This window comes from Schistocerca piceifrons, chromosome 3 (assembly GCF_021461385.2).
Source record: "Schistocerca piceifrons isolate TAMUIC-IGC-003096 chromosome 3, iqSchPice1.1, whole genome shotgun sequence".
NCBI classification, from domain to species: Eukaryota; Metazoa; Arthropoda; class Insecta; order Orthoptera; family Acrididae; genus Schistocerca; species Schistocerca piceifrons.
The window spans coordinates 690,107,015-690,132,552 of record NC_060140.1 but is presented as its reverse complement, the minus strand read 5'-3'; the positions used below and the strand labels follow the sequence as shown (position 1 = coordinate 690,132,552).

General features: G+C 42.8%; 1 protein-coding gene across 1 annotated transcript in view; it reads right to left on the bottom strand.

Moving 5' to 3' along the window:
* LOC124788965 (alpha-2B adrenergic receptor-like) overlaps positions 1-7,225 on the bottom strand; it is a 131,648-nt gene extending 124,423 nt beyond the window's left edge. Inside the window, exon 1 of the mRNA XM_047256255.1 lies at positions 7,217-7,225. Coding sequence (XP_047112211.1) covers positions 7,217-7,225 — 9 coding nt within the window. The remainder of the gene's footprint in view (positions 1-7,216) is intronic.
* Positions 7,226-25,538: the final 18,313 nt, after the last annotated feature.

Sequence of the window (25,538 nt, the reverse complement as noted above, 5' to 3'; positions counted from 1 at the left end):
GTTTTAAATTTTAAGACATTTCCAGGGGCAGATGTGGACTCTGACCACAATCTATTGGTTATGAACTGTAGATTAAAACTGAAGAAACTGCAAAAAAGTGGGAATTTAAGGATATGGGACCTGGATGAACTGAGAGAACGAGAGGTTGCACAGAGTTTCAGGGAGAGCATAAGGGAACAATTGACAGGAATGGGGGAAATAAATACTGTAGAAGAAGAATGGGTAGCTTTGAGGGATGAAGTAGTGAAGGCAGCAGAGGATCAAGTAGGTAAAAAGACAAGGGCTAGTAGAAATCCTTGGGTAACAAAAGAAATATTGAATTTAATTGATGAAAGGAGAAAATATAAAAATGCAGTAAATGAAGCAGGCAAAAAGGAATACAAACGTCTCAAAAATGAGATCGACAGGAAGTGCAAATGGCTTACCAGGGATGGCTAGAGGCCAAATGTAAGGATGTAGAAATGCATATCACTAGGGGTAAGACAGATACTGCCTACGGGAATATTAAAGAGACCTTTGGAGAAAAGAGAACCACTTGCATGAATATCAAGAGCTCAGATGGAAACCCTGTTCTAAGCAAAGAAGGGAAAGCAAAAAGGTGGAAGGAGTATGTAGAGGGTCTATACAAGGGCGATGTACTTGAGGACAATATTATGGAAAAGGGAGAGGATGCAGATGAAGATGAAATGGGAGATACGATACTGCGTGCAGAGTTTGCCAGAGCACTGAAAGACCTGAGTCGAAACAAGGCCCCGGGAGTAAACAACATTCCATTAGAACTACTGACGGCCTTCGTAGAGCCAGTCCTGATAAAACTCTACCATCTGGTGAGCAAGATGTATGAGACAGGTGAAATACCATCAGACTTCAAGATGAATATAATAATTCAAATCCCAAAGAAAGCAGGTGTTGACAGACGTGAAAGTTACCGAACTATCAGTCACGGCTGCAAAATACTAACGTAATTTCTTTACAGACGAATGGAAAAACTAGTAGAAGCCGACGTCGGGGAAGATCAGTTAGGATTCCGTAGAAATGTTGGAACACGTGAGGCAACTTATCTTAGAAGCTAGAGTTAGGGAAGGCAATCTTACGTTTCTAGCATTTGTAGACTTAGAGAACGCTTTTGACAATGTTGATTGGAATACTCTCTTTCAAATTCTGAAGGTGGCAGGGGTAAAATACAGGGAGCGAAAGGCTATTTACAATTTATACAGAAACCATATGGCAGTTATAAGAGTTGAGGGACATGAAAGGGAAGCAGTGGTTGGGAAGGGAGTGAGACAGGGTTGTAGCCTCTCCCCAATGTTATTCAATCTGTATATTGAGCAAGCAGTGAAGGAAAGAAAAGATAAATTCGGAGTAGGTATTAAAATCCATGGAGAATAAATAAAAACTTTGAGTTCGCCGATGACATTGTAATTCTGTCAGAGACAGCAAAGTACTTGGAAGAGCAGTTGATTGGAATGGACAGTGTCTTGAAAGGAGGATATAAAATGAACATCACCAAAAGCAAAACGAGAATAATGGAAAGTAGTCGAATTAAGTCGGGTGATGCTGAGGGAATTAGATTAGAAAATGAGACAAAGTAGTAAAAGAGTTTTGCTATTTGGAGAGGAAAATAACTGATGATGGTCGAAGGAGAGAGGATATAAAATGTTGACTGTCAATGGCAAGGAAAGCGTTTCTGAAGAAGAGAAATTTGTTAATATCGAGTATAGATTTAAGTGTCAAGAAGTCGTTTCTGAAAGTATTTGTATGGAGTGTAACCATCTATGGAAAAGAAACATGGACGATAAATAGTTTGGACAAGAAGAGAATAGAAGCTTTCGAAATGTTGTGCTACAGAAGAATGCTGAAGATTAGATGGGTAGATCACATAACTAATGAGGAGGTATTGAATAGGATTGAGGAGAACAGAAGTTTCTGGCACAACTTGACTAGAAGAAGGGATCGGTTGGTAGGGCATACTCTGAGACATCAAAGGATCACCAATTTAGTATTGGAGGGTAGCGTGGAGGGTTAAAATCGTAGAGGGAGACCAAGAGAGGAATACACTAAGGAGATTCAGAAGGATGTAGGTTGCAGTAGGTACTGGGAGATGAAGAAGCTTGCACAGGATAGAGTAGCGTGGAGAACTGCATCAAACCAGTCTCAGGACTGAAGGGCACAACAACAACAACTTAATCCTAATGGCGTTTGGCCTATCTCACACATTTTGCACTACTTGTGGAGCAGTTTTGTCATGGCTAGCCCTCCCACGGCTGTCAGAAGTTCTGACGGAATATCGTATACTCCAGGGGCTTTTGTTTCGATTTGGGTTTTGCATTGATTTGTCAAGTTCTTCTCGCAGTATGACTCGTTCCATGTGAGATTTATCTACGTCCTCTTTCTTTTCCGTGTTACTGCCTTCAAGTCCAGTTGCCTTGTGTAGCTCCTCTATTTTCTCCTTCAACGTTTCAATCTTTCCCGTACTTGCTTAATGCTGGTTTTCTACTTGAGAGTTTGGAAAGTTTTAATTGTCATCTAGAAAAAAAATAATATTACATGATGGTTTTGTTTATTTGCTGGTCACAGTACCGCACCAGGCCGCTAGAGCAGCCGCAAGAAAGTGGCACAGATTGCCGATAAAACGGAATATAGTTCTGTACTTCATTTTCTACATTCACAGGGTGAGGGGGAGCAGTCGAAAATTCACGCTCAGTTGGCGGAAATTTACAGCAACAATGTACCTTCATATGACACGGTAGATAAATGCCATAGACGCTTCTAGTGGGGGGAAACAAGTATCAACAACGAAGGACAAAGAGCCAGATCATGTTGAATGAAATAATTTTCGGTATTGGGCCACTTAATTATAAACAACTGGATCAACTGAATTTCCATCGACATGCTGCTATCCTCTTCATGGCGATCCAAGCCGGAACAGTGTGGTTCAAGTGAACCGCCCTGAAAAGGATGTAATGACGTGGCCCAATACTCAAAATTGTTTTATTCAAAATGATACCGGGCATGGAAGCCTACCGTCTCAGATCATGTTTCTATTAAGAACTGGGAATCGCAACAGAAGTTCAAATGGTTCAAATGGCTCTGAGCACTATGGGACTCAACTGCTGAGGTCATTAGTCCCCTAGAACTTAGAACTAGTTAAACCTAACTAACCTAAGGACATCAGAAACATCCATGCCCGAGACAGGATTCGAACCTGCGACCGTAGCAGTCTTGCGGTTCCAGACTGCAGCGCCTTTAATCGCACGGCCACTCCGGCCGGCGTACAACAGAAGTGAACAACCTGCTGCACGTAGTCACAACACAGTCGAGACCTTAAAGAAGATATAAAAATCAGTTATGTATCAGTTTTCAACATTTTTCACGACATTATAAACATCACATCCGCCGCCCGCTGGGTTCCACAACTGCTAACATACATTCAAAAAGACCGCCGAATCAAGGCGGCATCGCAAATGCGGTGTGACAAAAAAAAAATAGAAATGACTTCTTTAGCAGCCTATTTACCATGGAAGATCGCTGGATGAGTCGCTGAACAAAGGAGTAAAGCAAGAAAACGATATATGGATTCACCACCGCCGAAGACCCAACCACTATCGGGTAAGATGAATATTTTTGGAAATCCTACGATGAGGGCACAACACATTATCCGAGTTAGGAGAAAATCATCACAGGTGCACTCTACAGAATTGTCTGACTAGGTTACGGTTTACCCTCAAGACGAAGCGTCTTGAAGGTTTACCATAAGTAACGCTTCCTTAACAGGGAAAATGGAGACATCGACAACCATGGTATCCCCAAAGTCACATATAGTTGGAAAAATGTGTCTCACCGGAGGATGAATGTACAGAAAAGTACTAATACTGTCATCAAACGTCATGGTCACAGTCTCATTTTATTCTAGACCTTAATTAAAACCTAATGATTATCCTTGCACAACAAAAAGACCGCCAACGTCTCTCGAAATTTCATTTCCGTGTTACCGTGTATTCCACAGAGAGCCATTCGGTCATTATCTGATGAGGAGTGTCCGGACACACTATGTAACGGGCAACAGATCACTAAGTTTCACGAGAGGCGGTTCCGTCAGTCTACAAAGAGGTGGCGAGTAACGTGTTATCAGCAGAGATGCAGTAACAGCAAAATAGGGTGTTCAAAAGAGCTGTCACTTCGAACGCGGACTGATCATTGTATTTCCAACAGGGTCATTTCAACCTTCGGCCTTCTAATGCTGCCGGAGTTGTCTGTTGGTGACGTAACTGTGAAGTAGAATCGTGAAATAATAACCACAGTAAAAACCGGGCCAGGAAGACCTCATCTTCTGACGAACTGGAACATTGCGTAGGCTGGCTGCAGAAAATCGCGTGAAATGTTGAGTTAGAATGTGATAGCAGTGGTGCAATAGTCCAACTAGCACAGTGACCAAGTTTTTTATTTTTTTAAAATATTTTTTAAATTTTTTAAAGCAAGTCTTGCCATCCTGCTCTTTTCCTTGTCAGTGTTTTTCATACTGTGCGTTCCTTTTCTTCGCCGAGTCTGCGGAGAATCGCCTTATTCCTTTGTTTTGCCGTCATGTTCAGTGCCAACAGTAAAATACGGAGGAAATGGTGTTACCGTATGGGGGTTTTCCTCGTGGACACATCTTACGGTATTGTGTGCTGTATACGGTAGAGTAACAGTTCATTATCGGTGATTATATCGGCTTCACAGTGCATCCTGTCTTAAAGTAGCATCAACGAGCCAAAGGTATGTGTACGATAACATTCCTGAAGTGGACTAGCCTGCCTAGGCTCCCGACATGAACCCTAAGGAACACCTCTGCGACGAGTTAGAACGTCGACTTCTCCCTACGCCTGAGCATTCAACTAGCGGCTTCGGCTCTTGAGGAAGACGACAGACAAACATTCCTACAGATATTCACACACCAAACTGAAAGTGTCTTTAGCACAGTTCAAGCCATCATAAAAGCGCCAAAGTAAGGAAGGCAGATCAGTTGACAGCGAGGTCATTAAAGACAAAGGACAACATCGCGTTAGGAAAGGAAGGGAAAGAACTCGGCCGTGTCCATTCAAAGGAAGCATGCCGGCATTTACCTTCAGTGACTTAGGGGGAGCCCTGGAAACATAAATCTGGATGTTCAGGGGCTGTGGGAGAGAAGGGGATTAGGGAATTTGAACCGTCGTCCTCTATAATTCTAGTCCGGTGTGTTAAGCAATGCGCCTGTTCGTCTCGGTATCCGCGGATTCAGTGAGGCAGACGCTGACGGAAGGAACCCGTGTTCGATTCCCGGCCTCGTCCCTCATTTTCTCCGCTCGAGGACTGGGTGTCGTGTTGTCCTTACTGTCGTATCGCCATAACCGACACGAAAATCGCCTGCGTGGCGTCACATGACATGTCTCAGAATACTTTCTGACCCTAATGAATTTCTGAATTCACGTCACACAGTGTCGTATCGTTTTCCAATGCTGAGCTGAGTGTGCAGGCACTTCCCGAAAGCCAATGAATAAATAATATTATTAATAATAAAGTATTGCGCAACCTCGCTCGGTCGTAAGGGTGAAGGCTGGACACACTCCATAATAATGTCCATTAATGGGTGTCCAGATATTTTGAGAAGATAGAGTATATCATTTATCATAATCTCGGGCAACAGGCCACACCAGTGCGTACAGTCACAGTGGAATCGCGATTTTCACTGTATGAACTACATAGCGACTGCGGAACCGAAAATAAATAAGTTTTATTCTTTAATGAAATGTAAACAACTTCTCAGTTTGTAACTTTATAAAAAAAAGTTAATTTCTCCGTTTGTCATACCAGCATATATTAAACAGACTGAATATTGCAAGTCAGAATACTTGGATTCGGTAGTTAGACGAGGACATCAAGGCTAGCAACGATAGTGACGCTAATCAGGGGTAGTACGCTACGCACTAACTCAGATCTCTTACCTCTTAGTTTCAGAGTGTTTGTGTTCAGCCACAAGAACTGCACAAGGCTCCAGAAACTGAAATAACACTCTTACAGATCTGTTACGCATTTCGGAATAAGGCAGTAGATAAATACTCTTAACGATCGCCTTATCATGCAAATTAAAAGGAATTACATGGAAAAATATCAAATAGACAAAATTTCATTTTATTAACTTTCAAAAAATATGTAATACTGGTTTATGTATTCAACGAGCAAATAAAAATTATACCTATCTAGATTGTTGCTGTTGTCAATTGTGGAAATATTATTGCAGTGGTCGGTCCGTCAAAGACTTTAGGAATATCTAAATTTGCCGTGTCCCAATTTTCCCAATTACATTTACTTCAAAATCATGTATTGCAAAGAAATCAAACATTCATAAAAGTGAATCTACTTTTTCTACGTTAGCAGGAAGGGCTAATATGGCACAAGACGTTCCACAGGAGACATCTGAATAGCCATTTTACTAAGAGAGGATGTCGCCATTGTTAATGTAATCAAAAGCAAGCAGTTGGCCTTCACAAGGCTGCAATGCAGCGTCTTTTGTGAGCACGAACGCATAGAGCGAAGGTTACCCTCTGGTTATTGCCACTAATTGTAATAGCACAAGAGAGTTTAATTAAACCTTTTAGTACGGTGAGACGCCGACGTTAAACGGTATCGCGAGGCGAAACGATTAGTGTTGTAGCATAAACAAACGCAATACTCTGCAATCGGTGAGCTTACTTGTACATCTTTTATGTCTTTCTTCCTTATTTTTCCACTAATTTACTTGTACATTTCCACTAGCGAAAATGTGGCTTATATATATTTCCTACTGCTCATACTACAGGTTTGGAGCCGCATAGCGTCCTTTCTAAGAGAAAAAATAAGCTATCCTCTCAGATATTAATGTTTACCTATGTCTACTGTCTTTGTCTATACCAGCTTTCACAGTTTGTTATGAAATTCAAGAGTTGATTTCACGTATTTATACATATTTGCCGATACGCTTAATTACAAAATTTTTGTCTATATAGCTGCCACATTTGAAACTGTATCAGTCGACTTCCCGTAACTTTATTTTCTATAATATAGAAATAAAGCACAGTTTCTTACAAAATTGTCATTAAACCGATTCGGGTTTATTCGTAGAGTAGACTTGGTGATGGTACCTTACTGAAAACTTTAAGACCACGAATAGTTGTGCCTCCTTACGTTGTGTTGACTCTTACAAATTCCTTTAACAGGTTACCTCTGCCATCTACCGCATCTGATTGAGTGTTAATGTCATTCATTGTATCGTTATTTTCTTTTTCTTTTATGTCTCTACCGTCGCTTTGCAGGTTACCTGTCTAGGATTTTTGAGGGGGAGGGGGGAAGGGGAAAGGGCACGGGAGAACACGTATATACCCTCTCCCACACAGGCAGCTGTATTAGTTTAGTACCAGTTGGAAGAAAGTCGGAAAATTATAATGACTGGTATCAATTTCCCGTCAAATGTCCAAACTACGTATTCGCCACTATTCCCTTGAAACTGAAAATGCCAGATAGATCTATGTGCGAAAAGGATTCCAGCAGAGTTGTAGCTGCAATACACAGTGCTTTTCTCTATTGTTACCATTCAATGTACAAACTACTAACAAGATGAACGTGTAACGTACTGACATGTGTTGAAGTATTACCTGCCCTACAATCATATACACTGAAGAACCAAAGAAACTGGTACACCTACCTAATATCGTGTAGAGGCCCCGCGAACACGCAGAAGGGCCGCAACACGACGTGGCATGGACTAGACTAACTGAAATAGTGCTGTAGGGTATTGACACCATGAATCCTGCAGAGCTGTCCATAAATTCGTAAGAGTACGAGAGGGTGGAGATCTCTTATGAACAGCATGTTGCAAGGCATCCCAGAAATACCCAATAATGTCCATGCCTGGGGAGTCTGGTGGCCAGTGCAGGTGTTTAAACTGAGAGGAGTGTTTCTGGAGTCATTCCGTAGCAATTCTGGAGTGTCTCATTGTCTTACTGGAGTTGCCCAAGACCGTCGGAATGTACAAAGGAAATGAATGAATGCAGGTGAACAGACAGGATGCTTACATACGTGCCATATGTCACAGTCGTATCTAGACGTATCAGACATCCCATATGACTCCAATTACACAAGGCCGACACCATTAAAGAGCCTCCATCAGCTTGAACAGTCCCCTGCTGACATGCAGGGATCATGGATTCATGAGGCTGTCTCCCTACGCGTACACGTTCATCCGCTCGATACAGTTTTAAACGATACTCGTCCGACCAGGCAATAAGTTTCCAGTAATCAACAGTCCAACGTCGGTGTTGACGGGTCCAGGCGAGGCGTAAGGCTTTGTGTCGTCCAGTTATCATGGGTACACGAGTGGACTTTCGGCTCCGGATGCCCATGTCAACGATGTTTCATGATTCGCACGCTGACACTTGTTGACGATGGCCCAGCTGTGAAATCTGCAGCAATTTGCGGAAGGATTTCACTTCTGTCACGTTGATCGATTCTCTTCAGTCGTCGTTGGTCTGAGCACTATGGGAGGTCATCAGTCCTCTAGAACTTAGAACTACTTAAACCTAACTAACCTAAGGACATCACACACACCCATGCCCGAGGCAGGATTCGAACCTGCAAACGTAGCGGTCACGCGGTTCCAGGCTGAAGCGCCTAGAACCGCTCGGCTACACCTGCCGGCGGTTGATTCTGTTCTTGCAAGATCTTTTTCCTTCCGCAGCAAAGACTTGATGTTTTACCGGATTCCTGATATTCACGGTTCACTTGTGAAATGGTCGTAAGGGAAAATTTCCACTTCATCGCTGCCTCGGAGATGCTGCTTCCCATCGCTCGTACGGCGACTATAACACCATGTTCAAAGTCACTTAAATCTTGATAACCTGCCATTGTAGCAGCAGTTAACGATCTAACAAGTGCGCCAGATACTTGTTGCCTTATATAGGCTTTGCCGACCGCAGCACCGTATTCTGCCTGTTTACATATCTCTGTATTTGACTACGCATTCCTATACCAGTTCTTTTGGCGCTTCAGTGCAGTATACAGGGTGTGAAGAGAACAAGTCAAGATGTCTCTATTGGTGACTAAAAGCGGTGTACTGAACAATATTAAATCGGTATTTTCGTCATTTGCGTACTAAAAAGTATAGCTATTACAAGTCATATGATTTTAGATTGGTTAACACCTCCAAATACTTGTGGTAAGACCAAGATATTAATGCTTATTTTTCGTGGGCAGCGAGTCACATGTTACAGGATGGACGCGTAAACGCAAAACGGTTAATTTATACTGATAAGCATAGTACTCTTAGTGTTGCCGTTAAGACCGTGCGGGGGAAAAGTCAAGTAATGAGTAAACTGACGTGTTTTTGGGAGACTGTTCGAAGCAGAAACAAAACAACAAATAGATTGACGCATATACATACTAACGTATGACGTATAAAAATGTATGACTTTATAGATGTTAAGACCTGCATAAAAAAATATACACTCCTCACAGTTACGTACGTTGCTAGTACTAGGTAGTAGGTTTGGTGATTAACAAATTTCTTAATGAGATTTTGTTGGACGTCGTGCTTCGTTTGCTTCTCCACTTCCCTTTCCACAAAACTAAAATCACTTTCTCCCATTACCTCTCTAAGCTCAGATGCTGGCTATAACTGTTGCCTGTGATCCGTCTGAGCACTTTCCTGCTTCATTCCGCAATGAAGACACGTTACAGCGACGAATACAGAGCAGAACATTTATTATAGTTATTCGCGCAGTGCGATTCATCCTTCCTGTTATTATGTTAATAGAATTACGCCCTATGCATTATCGCCAACAATTTAACGAACGAAAATATGGAACCCAGCGCAAACTCAACTTTGGATTTATATGAAATGATAATGCAGTAAGGGATGAAATTTTTAGCGCTGAAGTGTCCTCATCAAATCGATTAAAAATAAAGTTGCCACTTATTAATGGCGAAGTAAAATCATATTCCAAAATGTGTAGGATAAATCAGTTCCTTCTTTGCTTCTCCCTCGCTAAATCAACTAGATTTACCTAATTGGCAATTGCCGTGGACCACTTTTTTCGTGAATTTTCTTTACTGCTACATAACGTACCACATAAATGAAATTAATTCAGTACATCCATCAGTATCCCCCCCCCCCCCCCCCACACACATTTATAACACCAAATATCGCGTGCTATTTATTAGCTTCTCAGCGTTGTAAATATTTCTGAAACTTCCCGGCGTGCCTCGGACTATATTTGAGCGCAACTTATTCTCTTGTGCTTTTGGTGATAAGCTCAAAGTCATCACCAGATGATGATAAACAGATGCTTCGACCTAATATGGCACACCCCCAAACGTAATTCCTACATGTTTTCTTCTACGCTTACTTCAATTTGTAGTGAAAAGAGACGATACTAGAAAGAGGATGTCTGATAATTTCTGCAAAATTTTGAGAACCTACGTTCTGAAACGATTCAAGAAATAGTAAAGTCTCCCAAAATCCTTATCGCATAGTGAATACGGAGATAAAAGCATTTGAATTCTGCTCCACAGCCAGCTCCCAACAACATCTCTTCGTAAATGGGGGAAAAGTGTAGCTTGCACGATATGCACCCTCCTCCATACGCCATACTGCTGCATTCAACGTCCAGCTGTAGTTGTACAGACCGTGCTGGAAATGTATATTCGTAAAAAACTCTCTTTTGTTTCCGGAATGTGGCTACCAACATGCATGTGAAGTTTCCGCTAAAACATTTCACGAACTTTGCATGTTCCTCAATTTCGAATTTTTAAACCATGTGTGACCTTACTTCACTCGCAAGCTACCTGCTGAGAAATTTACTGGCAACTGTAATAGCAGTCCCTCCCGTTTTCCGCCAGTTGTTCAGGCTGTGACTTACTTTTTCATCTCTGTTTTTTATTTCTGTTTCAGTGGCATAAAGTGAATCTCATTTCGTTGCCATGTCAGCACCTTCGAGCAGTCTACAATGAATTTACACTGCATACCGTTTAGGCGCGCAGTTTCTACCCTGCATTCGGACACAGACACTGCGAAATGGCATGTCACTTCTTCGACTTGTTGCAGTTTGAATCGTCAATCAACAGTGTACGTAAATAGAAGAATTGTAGCGATGCCGTTGTTTTTCATGTGTTATGCAGACGAAAAACCGGCTTCAGCATATATTGCTGAAAGTAGAGCAAAGCCATCAACTACCGTATGTTTTTCTATACAATGTCTGTTCTGAAATTATTACAATATTTTTCTTTGTATCTAACAGACGTCTGCAGAAAATATCATTTTCTTAAGCAATAAATGGAATACCATCATTTACATAGAAGATGTTACAAAAATCATTAAATAAAAAATGATAGAAAATAACAATTCTGTTCTTGTTCTGGAGACTAATCACTGCACTAGTGCAAACTTACATATAATCCTGCGTCAGGTGATCGCTATTAAATAATCGTTGGCGTGAAAACTGCTCTGTACAGAGAACCTGTTTTTTGCCAGATCTTTCTAGCAGGCAAGTAGTGATCAGGTGAACCACACGCTGAGTTGCTGACCCGTCAGTCTAATCAAAAGATATACTTAGGGTACCATACCAATAATACCACGAAATTATATCTGCGATAGATTATGATAGAGTTCGAATGACAAAAGAGGTAATATAATAAATAAATAATATACATTCGTTTTGTCTAGTTAGAGGCGATCGTTGAAATTATGGAGATGACAGAGACAGAGTACAGCGAAAGAGATTACTTGAACTTATACAGGAACCTGACAGCATTTACAAGAATCGCAGTACATGAAATAGGGGAGGGGAGGCATTAATGAAGGAAGGGAGTGAGATTGGTTGCAGTCTATCCCAGACGTTATTATATTTGTGCACTCAGCAAGCTGCGAAGGCAGCCAATGAGATATTTGGTAAAGGAATTGAAGTTCATGGAAAACAAATAATAAACCTGATGTTTGTTGGAGACACTGAAATTCTGTCAGAGCAGTTGAACTGAGTGGATACTGCCCTGAAAAGTTAGTATAGCGAGGAACATCAATAAATGTAAGAGAAAAGGAATAAAATGTAGTCGAATTAAATCAAGTGATGCACAGGGAACTATATTAGGAAATAAGACACTTGAAGTAGTAGATAAATTTAATTATTTGGGCATGAAAATAACGTAATAAGGCACGCGAAGTAGTAGATCTGTTTTGTTATTTGGACAGCAAAAAACTAACGATGACTGAAGTATAAAAGATATAAAATGCAGCGTGGTAATAGCAATGAAAGTGTTTCTGGAACAGTAAAAAAATGGTAAAATAAAACATAATTTTAAATATTAGGTAATCTTCCGAAAGGATTTGTTTGGAGTACAGCTAGTACGGAAGTAAACGTGTATTATAACAATTCATACTGGAAGAAAAAAATGGTTCAAATGGCTCTGAGCACTATGGGACTTAACTACTGAGATCACCAGTCCGCTAGAACTTAGAACTACTTAAACCTAACTAACCTAAGGACATCACACACATCCATGCCCGAAGCAGGATTCGAACCTGCGACCGTAGTGGTCGCGCGGTTCCAGACTGTAGCGCCTAGAACCGCTCGGCCACTCCGGCCGGCACCATACTGGAAGAGACAGCATGCGTTTGAAATGTTGTGGTACAGAAGAATTCAGAAAAGTGGATCAGGTAGCAAATAAAGAGGTGCTGAACGTAATCCGGGAGAAAAGAAATTTTAGCGCAACTTGAATAAAGAGAGCGTATTGGCAGATAGAACACATACTGAGACGTCGAGAATCATGAATTCTTGAAGGAGGTCACAGTTTGAGTATAGTAAGCAGGTTCAAATGGCTGTAGAAAGAAGTTATGCAGAAATGAACAGTTGGCACAGGACAGACTAACGAGGAGAATTAGCCTTTACACCGAAAACAACAGCAACAGCAAAAACAACAACAACGATAGAAATCACGGTTTGCCATAGCCGCTATATGGTAAACTTGACATGTGGTGCCACATCTGGTGAGGTGATAAAAATCATGGGATACCTCCTAACGTCATGTCGGATATTCTCGGCGTGGACACAACTAGTCGTTGGGAGTCCTCTGTATACTGTCTTTACAGCCGTCCGTAATTGCGAAGGTGTTCCGATGCAGGATTTTGTGAACGAACTAACTCCTCGATTATCGATTTGAATGGGCAGATTATTCACTCGAACTGTGCAGAATGTTCTTGAAACCAATCACGAACAGTTGTGCCCCACTGACCTGACGCATTGTTGGCTGGGAACCCGAAATCCCTGAATGGTTCAAAATGGTCTCCAAGTAGTCTAAAATAACCGTGTCTAGTCAACGATAGATTCACTTTGACCACAGGACCCATACTACTCCATGTAAATACAGCCCACACTTGTACAGTGCCTTGTTGACAACTTCGTGGAGTCTGTGCCAAGCATGAACACTACCACTAGCTGTTAGCAGGTGAAATCTCGACCCATGTGATCAGGCCACGGTTTTCCAGTCGTCTACACAAAGACAGTTGCTCTCCGTCGTTAATTGAAGGCCGTTGGCCACTGCGTCGTCCTTGGTGAGAGATGCTGCCTGAAATTTGGTAATCTCAGCGAACTCTTGTTAATGTGAATGTCGCAGTACTGAATTTCCTCACGTTTTCTGAAGTGGAGTATCCCAACCGTCTAGCTACAGCTACCGAAATTATGGGTTCCCGTCATGCGGTCATAATCACGTCGGAGACCTCTTCACATGTACCACCAGTGTACGAATGAGAGTTCCGTCAATGCACTGCCCTTTTATACCTCGTCTACACGATACTATCTCCATTTCTGCATGTACATATCGCGGTCCCATGACCTCTGTCACCCCACTGTATATAAAAAAAAGGATAAATAAATGAGGAAATGCGAATCACTGCAATGTGAAAAAATTGTTCCCTATTTACTAGTACATTGATTACCTTGTAGATCAGAACCCCTAAATACGTTGTTGGTCAGACTAGCACGCAAAATGTATACAGTTCCCTTTACGAGGGTTTCACAAGCGCTTGGTACATCGGGCAGAATTACTATTCAACTCACATAGCAGACCACGAACGGAGCGCGAGATGCATTGACTCAGATAATACAAAAGTCATAGTCCTGCTATATTTAGACTTCATTTTCTTTCGATTTACTCAGATAAATTGAATTCAGCACATTCGTTGATGATTTTGAAGGATTGTGGCCCGGAAAATTCACCATTAGCTGTAGTGGTCGCTATAGGATTCCCACAGGTTTCAGTCACCAGTTATCTGACTGGTTTCATCCAACCTGCCTGAACTTGCCCTCTTATACCAACTTACTAATCTGAGAGCAGCACATGTTTTGCATATACACTATGTGATCGAAAGTATCCAGACACCTGGCTGAAAATGATTTACAAGTTCGCGGCGCCCTCCATCGGTAATGCCGGAATTCAGTATGATGTTGGTCCTCCTTAGCCTTGATGAGGGAGCAGCTTCCACTCTCGTAGGCATACGTTCAGTCAGGTGCTGGAAGGTTTCTTGGGGAATGGCAGCAAATTCTTCACGGAGTGCTGCACTGAGGGGAGTTATCGATGTCGGTCGGTGAGGCCTGGTACGAAATCGGCGTTCCAAAACATTCCATTGGTGTTATAGAATTTAGGTCAGGACTCTGTGCAGGCCAGTCCATTACAGGGATGTTATTGTCGTACAACCACTCCGCCACAGACCGTGCATTATGAAAAGGTCGCCGATCGTGTTGAAAGATGCAATCGCCATCCGCTAATTGCTCTTCAGCAGTGAGAACCAAGAAGGTGCTTAAAACATCAATGTAGGCCTGTGCTGTGATAGTGCCACGCAAAACAACAACGGGTGCTAGCCCCCTCCATGAAAAATACGACCACACTGTTAACACCACCGCCACCGAATTTTACTGTTGACACTACACACGCAAGCTGACAGATGACGTTCACCGGGGATTCGCCTTACCCACACTCTGTCATCGGATCGCCACATTATGTACCGTGATTCGTCACTCCACACAACGTTTTTCCACAGTTCAGTTGTCTAATGTTTACGCTCCTTACATCAAGCGAGGCGTCGTTGGGCATTTACCGGCGTGAAATGTGGCTTATGAGCAGCCACTTGACCTTGAAATCCAAGATTTCCAGCTCCTGCCTAACTGTCATAGTACATGCAGTTCATCCTGATGCAGTTTGGAATTCCTGTTTGATGGTCTGGATAGATGTCTGCCTATGACACATTACGACTCTCTTCAACTGTCGGCGGTCTCTGTCAGTCAACAGACGAGGTCGGCCTGTACGCTTTTGTGCTGTACGTGTCTCTTCACGTCTCCACTTCACTGTCATATCGGAAACAGTGGACATAGGAATGTTTAGGAGTGTGAAAATCTCGCGTAAAAACGTATGACACAAGTGACACCCAATCACCTGACCACGTTCGAAGTCCGTGAGTTCCGGGGAGCGCCCCATTCTTCTCTCTCACGATGCCTAATGACTACTGAGGTCGCGGTAGGTGGCAGAACAAAGCACCTAATATGAAGAACGTATGTTTTTTGTGGGGGAATCCGGATAGTTCTGATCACATGGTGTATTCCTTCTCTCACTGACCGTATAGAGGACTTAATTTAAATGGTGTCAGTCTACTTAATTTATGGCGTAACTGTAACATCACATCTCAATTGCTCTAATTCTCCTCTTTTCATTATTTCCCACAGTCTGTTGTTCTCTTCCATAGAATACTATGATCCAAACCTAATTTCTCAGCATTTTTTGGCTTCGCTTGAGTCTAATAGACTTTTGCAGCGAGGAATGCTCCCTTTCTCTTTCAGAGTCTTTTTCTATATGCTCCCTCACTCTTCCGTCATTAGCAACTATGCTCGGAGGTAGAAGAATGCCTTTACTTCATCAACTTCATGGTCTACAGGTTTTATGTAAAAGCTATCCAAGTTTATTGCTAATCTCCTTAATTTGGTCCTCATTTCGTTTACTCTCAGTCCATATTCTGTCCCCGTCTTCGTTGAGAACAGCAATGTCATCGGAGAATCTTATCACAGATATTCTTGTACCCTGAATTTTTATCCCACTTCTGAAACTTTCTTTGACCTCTTTTGCCTCTTCTACAGGTTGAGAAACAGGGGCGGTGGGGGGGGGGTGTTTCTTGTGTGTCTTGGGGGGGGGTGTTTATTGTGTGTCTTGGATTCCACCAATGTTATGCACATCCGTCATGGGCGCTGCGGAACACTATGACTGTATGTAAGGTAAAATGCTGATAACTGCACTGACTCAGATGAAAATGTCTGTTTATTTCCACAATATTTTTCGAGAAATGTGAGTCTCATGTTCAGACGGGACATGCAGAAGTTATAAATGTACTTGTGTTCATCACATCTTTCAACATAAATACATTGTCTGATAACAAAAGTGAAACACCGAAAATGGAAGGAGGAAACGAAATGAAACTTCAGAGGTTCAGAGGGTATGTCGTGTTATTTCGGTGATCGCAATATCGAGTAGATTTACGAAGATCTTGGCACTATGAACGCAATTATCAGTATTACGTTGCACGCACTCTGATATGGATGCATGTAGTGATTCACTTGAGAAGGGTTTCATAAATCCGTTAATACTTCCCCGAGACAAGTTGGCTGACAATTGTTGTAAGTGGACCTCGATATGAAGGATACTGGAACTTCAAAATGGTTCAAATGGCTCTGAGCACTAAGGGACTTAACATCTGAGGTCATTAGTCTCCTAAAACTTAGAACTACTTAAACCTAACTAACCTAAGGACATCACATACAGCCATGCCCGAAGCAGGATTCGAACCTGCGACCGTAGCAGTCGCGTGGTTCCGGATACTGGAACTGAGACAGAGTTAAAATTCGAGCTGGGTACGCATATATTGTATCAGGGCAGATATGAGGAACCTCGATGGTCACGGGAATACCTCACCATCAAGCAGACAGTTCATGGAAGCACGTTGAGAGAGGACGAATCACTTTTAGACAGTGTCGTTAACACCCTTTGTGAACAGACATGGCGACCATTAAAATTCCCCGTTTTTCACATTCACTATCGAGAGAGCTGTCAGGTGGTGTCACCCTTCTGCCTGCATAGTTTTTTGGGAAGCCTCAGGCCCTCGAAATAGTTTCAGAAGGAACGTAACATTTATGGCGGCTCTGAAATGATCAGTGTTGGGACAGAAGAGCACTTCTCTTAGTTTAGCCGTAGCCCTTGGTCGGACATGCTGTAACGTTCAGGACTTCCAGATAATGATGTCAATGATAAATGTGTTGTTCGCTTTAGAGCTATACTGAAACTCAAAACACGACTACTAAAATGGCCATGGGGGCACAATGTCTTTGCGAGACAATGATTGGCTGCTTCTCCTGAAAAGAGAAAAATACAGGGCAACTCAAAAGACCTTGGACACCTTCATAAGTTGGAAGATTGAAGGGAAAATTGAAATGTGATGATGGGAACATAGGTTTGACGTGGGACCACAACATTTGGAGTGAATGTTATTGTCCCTTTAATCTTCCAACTTATGTAGGTGTCGAAGTACTTTTGACTCACCCTGTATTGTTCACTCTGATTGGGATTGGCGTATGACTAGAGCAGACGAGTTAGAGAGGAGATAGGCAGCTCGTGAAGTTTTGTGATTGGTACTAAATCCTTGAGGGGGCGGTTGAAGGAGTGCTTTTGTGGAGTTTACAGAGGTTTGATAGAAATGAGGAGAAGCCTGGTCTTGCGACTGAGACTCCAGTCTGGAGTGGTCTTCTGGCTCAGACTCCGGTCTGGAGAGGATTCTGGTCTTTTATTACGAGTGGGTTGCTCTTGGGACACTTGTCCTGAGAGTTACTTCACACTAACATTGATTTTGACTGGGGAGCCTGCTGCGAGGACTTGTAACAGGTCTGCCGCCTTGACATTTGATCTACTTGTGTGCACTGCCATATAAATAGGACCATGGTATGACCGGTGAGTGGGAGTGTCACACGCTGGAATCTGCCGAGATTTAAGGGCTCTGTTAGAGAGTGATTGCGACCCGTCTAATAGATGGCTAGCCAAGAATCTGCTTATTTCGTCCCCACGATAACGAATTACAGGCACCGCACATCGCTGCACTGCAGACACTTGAACCGCAACCGTCTCCTGAGACAGCTCTTCACATCGAGGAATGGGTACAGTATTGCTGCTCCAGCTTGTTATGCAAACAGAATCACTGTCTCGCCACTTGTTCTCAGCAGTACCAACATTGTATAACTTCTGTGTATAATAAATCCATCAAAGTCTATTCAATGTTAGATAATTTCAGACTGCGTTATCCTTATTTTGAGTTAGAGTAAATAGTTCAACCAGACAAACCTTAGTCTTTGCCACCCTGTCACCACCCAGTGGAGTGTTAACTATTTTTCGCGTCTATTTGTGTTCCTGACATTTCATGTTTTATTTGTCATCACGTTAACGTTATTGTTTTTCCTATTATTTTCATCAATAAACTTGTGCCATAACTTTTATAAAACATCACTGACGTGTTTATATATTAATCACCCATCTACAACTGACTAAAATAATGACAGGGCCATCATTTCATTGATATTATTTCAGCACTTAAGTTCATGTAAAGTTTGAGAAATGTGACATCCTCAAATGCAGGTTAACAACACCAAACACAGTGAATTTAGCATTTTCATTTGCCATGTAGTGAAGTGGAAGGCTCACTAGTTACAAGTGATTGCTGTCAGGGAATAAAGTCATAGTCACCTGTAGCCTTTCAGAACACAGCGCAAATCCAGTGTAGTCTTGCAACGTACCAAGTGTGGACGAGAATCGTCCCCTCTAAAAATGGCACCATGGCACAGTTACATGAACAGCAGCAAATCAGAAGACAGAATGTCCTTGACGTACCATTCTAAATGTATATGAAGATGGTACCTGTTCTTTCGGACAAGAACAGATACCATTGGTGATCATGCAGCTCGTTAGCATGAAATTACAATGAAATGAATACCCCTGGCTGCATACAGGCGTTGATACCAGCCAATGGGGATAGTTGAAAATGTGTGCCCCGACCGGGACTCGACCCGGGATCTGCTTCTTACATGGCAGACACTCTATCCATCTAGCCACCTAGGACACAGAGGACAGTGCAACTGCAGGGACTTATCTCTGGCACGCCTCCCGTGATACCCACATTCGCAACTTATTGTCCCGCACTATATTCATAGTGCCCCTGCCCATTATACTCATTACTTCCGGCTTTACTGCCGATTCCCGTAAGAGTTTGGGCACTGTTTGTGCATCTGCACAGCAGAAGATGGTCAAATGGCCGGTGTATATATATATATATATATATGAAGATGGTATCTGTTCTTTCGGACAGGCACCATGGTACAGTTACACAGAAAGCAGCAAATCAGGAGGCAGAGCGTCCGTGACGTAGCATTCTGCCGTCAGAGTTCCCGTCACTACCAGTCGTGACTTGAAGTCATACCAGATTGCTCCCCACTCCATGTCGCAAAGAGTAGCTCTGCTCCACCTTTCCAGATCAATGGAAGAATGGGGCCTGTCCCTATGTCGCCGTCACCCTCGCCGATGTAATCGTCTATGGTACTGGAGAATTGCTGTTCATCGTTGCACGCGATGGGATGGCAGTCGTAAGCAATTCATTCTTTCTGGTTTTTACTCGAAACTCAGTCGTTAGTACTGTGATGCTAACGGCAGCCTACTCGTGGGAATGTAATTCCCTAGTCCGTCTGCGACTAGTCGCGACCAGTGGTACAGGATAACAGAGAACGCTGCAATTACACTACCTGTTGTCAGATGTCAAGCACAGGTGTGAAGGGGTTACGATGTGCTTGGCAAACCTCCCTTCTGGTGGTAAGATGTGACTGGCCCCAGAAACTAGACGACGAGTATATTTCCCCTTATGTTCCCATGCAGTCAAGTATCGCGACACTATTAGATCCGAATGTCCCACAAATATAGATGTTGCATGATTCGGCAAGCCCTCCGAAAGGAAACCCATAATGAGGCTCCTTTCAAATTCATTCAGGTGCTGATAATGGTTTCTCACACTTGACGTTATTAACGACATTTCTACACCTTAACAGGCCTGGTAACAACACTAAACCAACAACGCTAATGCACTCTGGTGGCCATTCCAACTGTTACACAGAATTGCAAGTGTAATAATTTACATTTCCGCAGATGTTGTGTATGTCTACAAAGTTACATTTAATTTCGACCATGTCTTGTGGATGCTTCACTTTGTTTGTCAGGCTGTGTATGTAACTTACGCATATCCCGCCCGGAGGTAAAGTGCAAAACGCTCGGAACAAGTTTATGGACATAAATATTTACCAAATCACTGCTCGCAGTTCTTTGTAATTATAAGCTATTCCAGATTATTGTTGTTCTACCAGCTACTATTTTTTCTGAATAGATGTACCTTCGGCCTTTATTTATGGCTCTGAGCACTATGGGACTCAACTGCTGTGGTCATAAGTCCCCTAGAACTTAGAACTACTTAAACCTAACTAACCTAAGGACAGCACACAACACCCAGCCATCACGAGGCAGAGAAAATCCCTGACCCCGCCGGGAATCGAACCCGGGAACCCGGGCGTGGGAAGCGAGAACGCTACCGCACGACCACGAGATGCGGGCCAAGGCCTTTATTTAATTTACATTAAAGTCATAATTTAAATACATCGGCAGTGTCTTGCTACGGACGAAATTAAGATTGATCTGAGAAGCTAAAAAGTCGAAAGGCCAGACAACTTAAGGTGATGCAGAAACTAATCTTAAAGTGCTCTACCCATTGCTAAAGAAAATCTAGCACGAAGAGGATTCCGCAGAGTAATGGAAAATTGGTTGATGGTTAAGTTCCCAAAGAGATACATGTGTGCGATTGCAACAAATTGGCAAGGTATTAACTGATGTCAGTGCCTTGATGGTACAGCTTCCAAAAAAGGAAATGTGTGGGATTGTAACAACTGCCGTGGTGTTACTTGCCGTCAGTGTCTAGTTAAGTCGTGCACAGAATAAGCTTGAATAGAATTAAAGACTCCCTTGAAAATCGACTACGAAATGAACAGACCAATTTCGGGCACAAATGCATTTCCGTCGACCTCATTGATAATCGTACGATCATCATAGAGCAAAGTAAAGAATTCCAAGGAATCACATACCTGGCATTCATTCAGTCCAAAAAGCCCTTCGATCCTGTTGGAAGTCAAGCATTTTGTCGGGCGTTGCCGAAGTATAGTATACCACAGAAAATCTTATACATCATAATCAGGCGTATGTTCCACAATGGACTTCTCACAGAGCCAAGAGTGGTAACAACCGAAGACCGGCACGGAAGTATGTTGTTACCAACACTTCCTCTGCTAGTCCTTGACTCAGTTATGAGAAGAGGAACCGGAGAATATGGACATAGCAGAAGACGTAGTTTTATCAGCTCAAAGACTGAAAGATATGAAGGATAAATGAAATTTTCTGCCGGCCGCGGTGGCCATGCAGTTCTAGGCGCTGCAGTCCGGAACCGCGGGACTGCTACGGTCGCAGGTTCGAATCCTGCCTCGGGCATGGATGTGTGTGATGTCCTTAGGTTAGTTAGCTTTAAGTAGTTCTAAGTTCTAGGGGACTGATGACCTAAGATGTTAAGTCCCATAGTGCTCAGAGCCATTTTTTGAAATTCTCTAAAAAAAGGAAACAGGGTTTTATGACCTCAAATATAGGTCAAATAAAACAAATGACAGTAAATTCTGAGAACACAGAGGGGTACTTGTTTATAGGTGAGTAGCAGGTGTAGACTGTTATTTCATTCTTATACATGGGTAGGATTTTGACAAAAGCTGGTGGAGCTGGAAAAGATGTGAAGATCCGCATGACGAACACGACTGTTGCCTTCATACAACTGTATCCTTGTGGCGGGAAAGAAACGTCATATGCAAAACAAAATTTCACTTTTTTTCTTCAAATGACAAGGGGATCCTTCTTTACGCCAGAGGAAATTGGAAAGAAAATAACAATATTACGTCACGGTTAAAGGACTTCATAAATAGGTGTATCCAGCACATCATGAATAACTGGTAGCCAGAAAAAAATAACTAAGTTATCGAGGCAAACGAATCAGATACATAAAGAAAACCAGATACATGAGGCAAGATGGTGAAGGAAAGAGCGTGCATTGATAAATCCAGACGGAGCAGTTGAGAAGAAGGCACTGGAATGCAATCTCCACAAAGCAGAGAGGCAGGCCCATAGGTACATGGAGGAGGAAGGTGGAAAGGTAAGCAAGAAGAGTTCATAAGATTTGGTCGGAACTGACGAAAACAGACAAAGGCAGACGTGGATCGTGAGTGCTCCTAGACGTCCTGTGCTCTCAAAGGGGCTACAGGAGTTAAGTCAAGTATGACTCTTTCGTAATTATGTTTACCACAACAGTATGTTCTCTGATAAATTTGTTTCTGTCAACACATAACCCTCCAACTCCAACTGAACCACAGACTCTCAGATGTTGTGTCTTTTTACATTAACGTTCATGTTCCGCTGCCATAAGTCCATATCATCATCATTTCTGAATCTGGAAGACAGTGAAACGCGAACGATGGGAGACATGTTGTGTCAAATGAGGTTAGAAAAGGCAGGTGCGAAGTAGGGTACGAACTATTGCAGAACGGAAAATCTAAATGGCAAAAGCATTTGTTTCATTCTACATTAACCTTCATTTTCGTTCGAAATACTAGGGTAAATAATTTTCAGTGAGTCACAGGATGGTTCTGAACACTCGTGGCTGGGATTTGTCAAGCTATTTGTGCTATTAAATGCAATAGTCTGGTCAAAGGAGGCAACGTTAAAAACAGCTACATTTTTAAATATTGACTGCTAATCTTCTATTAAGTCGTCGGGAATCCAGAAAGAAAAATATTGTTTAACCTACTGTTCATGCAGCTGCGTATGGCGTGGACAGTGTTTTACAAGCAGATTGCACCATTTGGAGTCGTCGTCCGACGTGAAGCGGTGATTCGCCTTTTCAGCGCAAAGCTCGGTGTGGGACCTGTTCTAAAGGTCCCAGTAGTCAGCTGAATTCCTTGATTGTGCCAATGTCCAGTACTTTTAAATAAGACGTTCGTGCAGACCCATACATCTTGCACCCATAATCAAGTCGAGATAGCACGAAGGGTCTGTAAAACTGGAGCAGGATAAGTTCGGTCTGCTCTCCATGAATTGTGATTAAGGCATTTTAATGTTCTGAGAGATTTCAGAGACCTTCTCTTCATATACCTAAGGTGTGGCAGCCATGTAAGTTCCGAGTCCCTCACCACGTCTTCAAAATTAAGAGTAGTGCGTCCCACCCGCAATTCAGGTAAATTTAAAACAGAACTTGAACGGTTAAAAAGAACGCACATAGGCTCTTCAGTGGCGAAATTAAAACTCTTTTACCTGCCCACTCCTCCAATAATCGAACTGTCAGTTGCAACTGACGAATTGTATTTGCGAGGCTTGATGAGATATAAAAGTCAGACAAGTCGTCAACAGGAAAGGAACCTAGGACAACATAATTTAACTACTGACGTGATACTACTAATAACTATGACATAGACACTCACACTCGCAACATTACACAGAGGTATACCGTTCTCTTACTCAAAGCAACCAGAGAATGTCACCGATTCTTTATATGAAATAGTTTGGTGAGAGAAAAGACCATATAAAGATGGAGAGACATCCTCTAAAATTCCATTTATGTAGATGCTCGAGGATAATACCGTACGATGTAGTATCGTAGGTCTTTTCGATGTCAAAAGGAATATACCGAGGAGGTGTTGCTGGCGCAGGAAAACCCGTTTTACAGACACTTGTGGGACGGCCAGGTTACCGACGGTGGAGCGACACCTCTTGAATCCACACTGAGCGCTTCTAACGAGCTGCATGGACAAGGCGGTGGTTGACCATCCGCTGCAAGATCTTTTCCAGGAAGCTATTGAGGACAACACACGGTATAACTATTCTGGAATGTGAGGAGAGTGACATAACGCCCTTAACGCCTAAATGAAAATGTGACGAGGATTTATTAACGTCGCGCTGTGAAGTGGCATAACATACCATAATTAACCCTATCGTGACCAGGTGTCGTGCCACGATCTGCAGGTAACGCAGCATCCAGCTGCCACAGGGAGAAGAAGCAGTTGCTTTCTTGATCAGTGGTGGAACGCAAGATCCAACTGCCCCTCTCAGCAGCTACTCTGTTTCGTCAGAAAGCTGAATACTGGCTGGTAGTTGCGATACGCGTGGCAAAATAGGCCGCCATAGTCTGGACAATGTCTCGAAAGTTGGTCTGGAGACTTCCATTCCCCATCACAGCAGCCGTGGGATACCTCCCTTCTTTTCCAGAAATCCTCCCGATGCTCTCTCATACGAATGTACTCTTAGTGGAACAGTCTAAGGTGATCAAGACAACTGACACGATGTTTTATCGCTCTCTATAAAAATTAGGTGACATTTCTCCCTCACTACCCGGTGGTCTGCGAGTATCTCTCCAGTTGGCACTGGAACCTACGCAGAGCCGTTCTCCTGGTCTTAATTGCAGTGTCTTTATTGCAGTGTGCCATTTGTCATGATACCAAGGAGCAGGGTGCCTTTTCAGCCGGCCTGAAGAAAACTACAGAATCAATGCTTCAGCGGCCTGTACGATCATTTAGCTAACACGATCCATCCATCCCTGGATCCCGTCACAGCAAGTTGACTGTAAACGTTCAATCTTCCCTACTGAGCACCCATCGCCTATCGCGGCGGTTTTCTTTCGGGCAGCACTCTCTCCAGCTGGTGAATCTGGATCGAGAAGTGATCAATTGTGTGCAAGTCATCGAACATTTCCCACTGAGCCGTGGGAGAGCGTATTGAGAGATCGATAGCAACCTGGACCGAAGTCGACGTTTTGACTCACTCGAAAGGTATTCCACTGGGTAAAGATCGGTTTTCTGGAAAGGCCAGTCCGTTTCAGGGATGTTATTTTCCGTAAAGCATTGACTCATAGATGCTACTTTTTGATAGGATGCCTTGTCTCTCTGATACAAATAATAATGGACTCCGAACTGTTTTACTGTACGCAGTGCACAAAATTGTAAATTGTGTTTACATACTTCCGCACTTAGCTTTCTTAAGCGCAATAAGGGGATCAGACCCTAAACAAGAAAAATACGCCTCTAAAGTAACTACACCAACATCATTCTGGCACTACGCACTATGGCAGGTAACATTCTCCAAGCACTAGCCGAACGCAAACCCATAAATCGGAGTGCCACAGGGTACAGTGTGATCCGTCGCTCAAATCACTAGTTTCCAATCACCGAGATCCAGTGGTGTCGTCCTTTGCATCTCCTCAGGCGTTGCTTTGTTAAAGAGGAGCTGCTCGACCATCGTACCCTACTTTTGTAACCCGCTATGCATAGTCATTGTGCTAGCTGGAATTCTGGTACCACTTT